The following is a 2,792-nucleotide window of genomic DNA, read 5'->3' on the forward strand; positions in this document are numbered from 1 at the left end:
GGGGGAGGAGCGGGACTCATGGCACGAGGTCTCGTGGCTGTGGCAGGAGCCGCGGGAGCACATCGTCCTGGAGAGGTGGCAGAGCTGGAGGGGAGAGAGGAACGGTCACAGCCAGCAGGAGCTTATAGATATTTGTTCTGGGATTCCCCATTTTCTTCCTAATTTCCAGTTCTTCAAGGGGTGAGAAAGCGGGGTCAGTGTTTTTGGGAGATGCTTTAATGCCTCGCTAAACCCAGAAACTTTTGTGGATGGGACTTGATTTCCAGAGAAAAATTGGTCCATACATCAATTTCCCATGAGCCAAATTGGTCCAAACATCAATTTCCTATGAGCAAAATTGCTCCAAACATCAATTTCCCAAGACCAGCTTGAGACCTTCTGATTCCTCCTTCTTGGAAACCTCCAAGCCCTTTTTCCACAAACCCCTCTGTCTGTATTTTCTGCCCTTTCTGTTATTTTGGTTTGCCTTGAGCCTCTGCTCAAAGCCCTTATTTTAATTTGTTTTAATAATTTGCTCTTGTGAGTATCAGGAACTTGGTCTCCAGCATGACCAAGATCTAGAGGTGAGGAGGGAGTGTCCAACACCCCAATTCCACCCAAACTCATGGAAAAACTCCAGGTTTCCTTAAAGAAACTCCAGGGGAAGAGAAAAAATCGGACTCACCCTTCCAGCAGTGGGGATGGAGCTGTTTTGGAGCAGAGCAGCGAGTGAAGGAAACTGGGATGGGAAACCTTTTATACTTTTCCACAGGTTTATCTGGGACATGAGGCATCCCTAATTACAGATCCCAGCCCATTTCTATCCGCTGTGTTCAGCTTCCCGTATTTTCCCTTTGATGTTCTGTGCTTTTAGCATTGTAATTATTAATAGCTCATTAATTCCTTCACCTCCCTATGAACGAGATTGGAAGGAATTTTCACGGGAAGTGACCAATGGATCTGCTCGTGGACAACGTGGATCAGGCAGTCTGTAATCCCAAATTCCTCAGGGTCACCTGGACCAGGAGCTCCACGTGATTGACCTCCATGTGAAAAAAATAATTATTGATGTTAATCCCTGAGGATTAGGTTTAGGGCAGGAATTCTGCAGGGGAATTGCACAATGGAGCCGGTTATCTCGATGAGAGGTTTGTGTTAGCCCAAATCTGTCCTGCAGTGATCATTCCAACCTGCCCGCCCCGTGTGGCCCAGCAAGGATTCCTCCTCCAGGCGTCCACCAGAGTGGGTTTCTGTCCATGGGGTCACAGGTTTTGCCACCAAACCTGCCCCAGAGTGGGTTCCTGTCCATGGCCCACAGGTTTTGCCACCAAACCTGCCCCAGAGTGGGTTCCTCTCCATGGCTCACAGGTTCTGCCACCTCTGTGGATCCCCATCCACCAAAACCTGGCCGAGCAAACCCAGCCTGAGGCTTCAGGTGCTGTTTCAGTCTGGTTTTGCACCCCAACGTGGTGTTGGGGGCAGTGGTACAGGATGCTTTGGGGTGAACAGAATCCCAGATTTCCAGAATCTCTGATGTTGGAAAAGATCTCCAAGACCACCGAGCCCAACCTTTGACCAATCCCCACCTGGTCAAGCACTGAGAGCACTCAGCGCCAGGTCCAGGCATTCCTTGGACACCTCCAGGGTGGCCCAAACCCTCCCAGGGGTTGGTTATTTAAAATAACCAGGTTTTGGTTATTTTCTCTTTTGATTTTACCCAGAATTTTTAATTTTAGCCAGGACAGAGTGCTGCTGTTGCTGCCCTGCTTCCAGCACTTCTGGAATGATCTCAGGGATGATGAGACAGAGATGGAGGCACAAACACAACAACGTGATGCAGGAGACACTTCAGAACCTGGATTTTCCCGTGAATCACGGGTGAACTTTGGTCTCCCATGCCTGGGTACAAGTCATGCCCATCCGACCCATCAATTACATCTTCTTGTCCCATAAAAGGCAGGAATGTGTCAACACCGGGATGGCACCGGGGATTAGGAGTGAGGCACGAGGGATTTGGGGTGATGCTCTGCTGACTCACCGGGATCCCTCGGACTGGAGCACTCACAGCTGAGCTCTGTTCCCCTGGTGCACAGAACCAACCCGTGACTCCTCCCTGAGAGGTTTGGGTCAGGGAGCACTTCTGGGAATTTTGGGGCACATGTGGGAGGAGATTTGCTGTCACCCGGGAGAGGTGAGGAGGGAAAAACGGAAATAAAAAAGGTGACAGATGTAAGTATCAGGAAGTGGGGCAGGAAACAGAAATGTCTGAGGTCATGAGAGGGCAAAGGCCCCATTCTTCAGGGGTGGCTCAGTGTGGAAGCTTCCAGGTCTATGAGGTGTGGGATGAGATCCAGGAGGTGTGGGATGAGCAGCTGGAGTTCCAGGAAGTGTGGGATGAGCTCTATGAGGTGTGGGATGAGCTCCAGGAAGTGTGGGATGAGCAGCTGGAGCTCCAGGAGGTATGGGATGAGCTCCAGCTGTGGGATAAACTCCACGAAATGTGGGATGAGCTCCGGGAAGTGTGGGATGAGCAGCTGGAGCTGCATGAGGTGTGGCATGAGCTCCATGAGGTTTGGGATGAGCGCTGCCACTCCCTGTGGTTGTCTGAGGGGGTTTCACCAGCGGCCTGGAGCATTTACAGCGAATTATCCGCATTTGCACACCTGACTTGGCTCTGCCTGGACCCACCTGCGCTTGCTGCAAACGCTGCAAGGTGGAGTGCAGTGTTTTATCCCTATAGAAATATTTTATATTTTTTTATGCCCAGGGAATTTCTCTGCAGGGTTTCAGCACCTTGGCTGCTGTGGGAGGAG

At 50.8% G+C, this 2,792-nt stretch overlaps 1 protein-coding gene across 1 annotated transcript in view; it reads right to left on the minus strand.

Annotated features, from left to right (window-relative positions):
- The window catches only part of LOC106632054 (small proline-rich protein 2K-like), a 294-nt gene extending 231 nt beyond the window's left edge, over nt 1-63 (minus strand). The window contains exon 1 of the mRNA XM_014311051.1: nt 1-63. This exon is cut by the window's left edge and continues 231 nt beyond it. Coding sequence (XP_014166526.1) covers nt 1-63 — 63 coding nt within the window.
- Nucleotides 64-2,792: the final 2,729 nt, after the last annotated feature.

This window comes from Geospiza fortis, unplaced genomic scaffold, assembly GCF_000277835.1.
Source record: "Geospiza fortis unplaced genomic scaffold, GeoFor_1.0 scaffold375, whole genome shotgun sequence".
Taxonomy (NCBI): Eukaryota; Metazoa; Chordata; class Aves; order Passeriformes; family Thraupidae; genus Geospiza; species Geospiza fortis.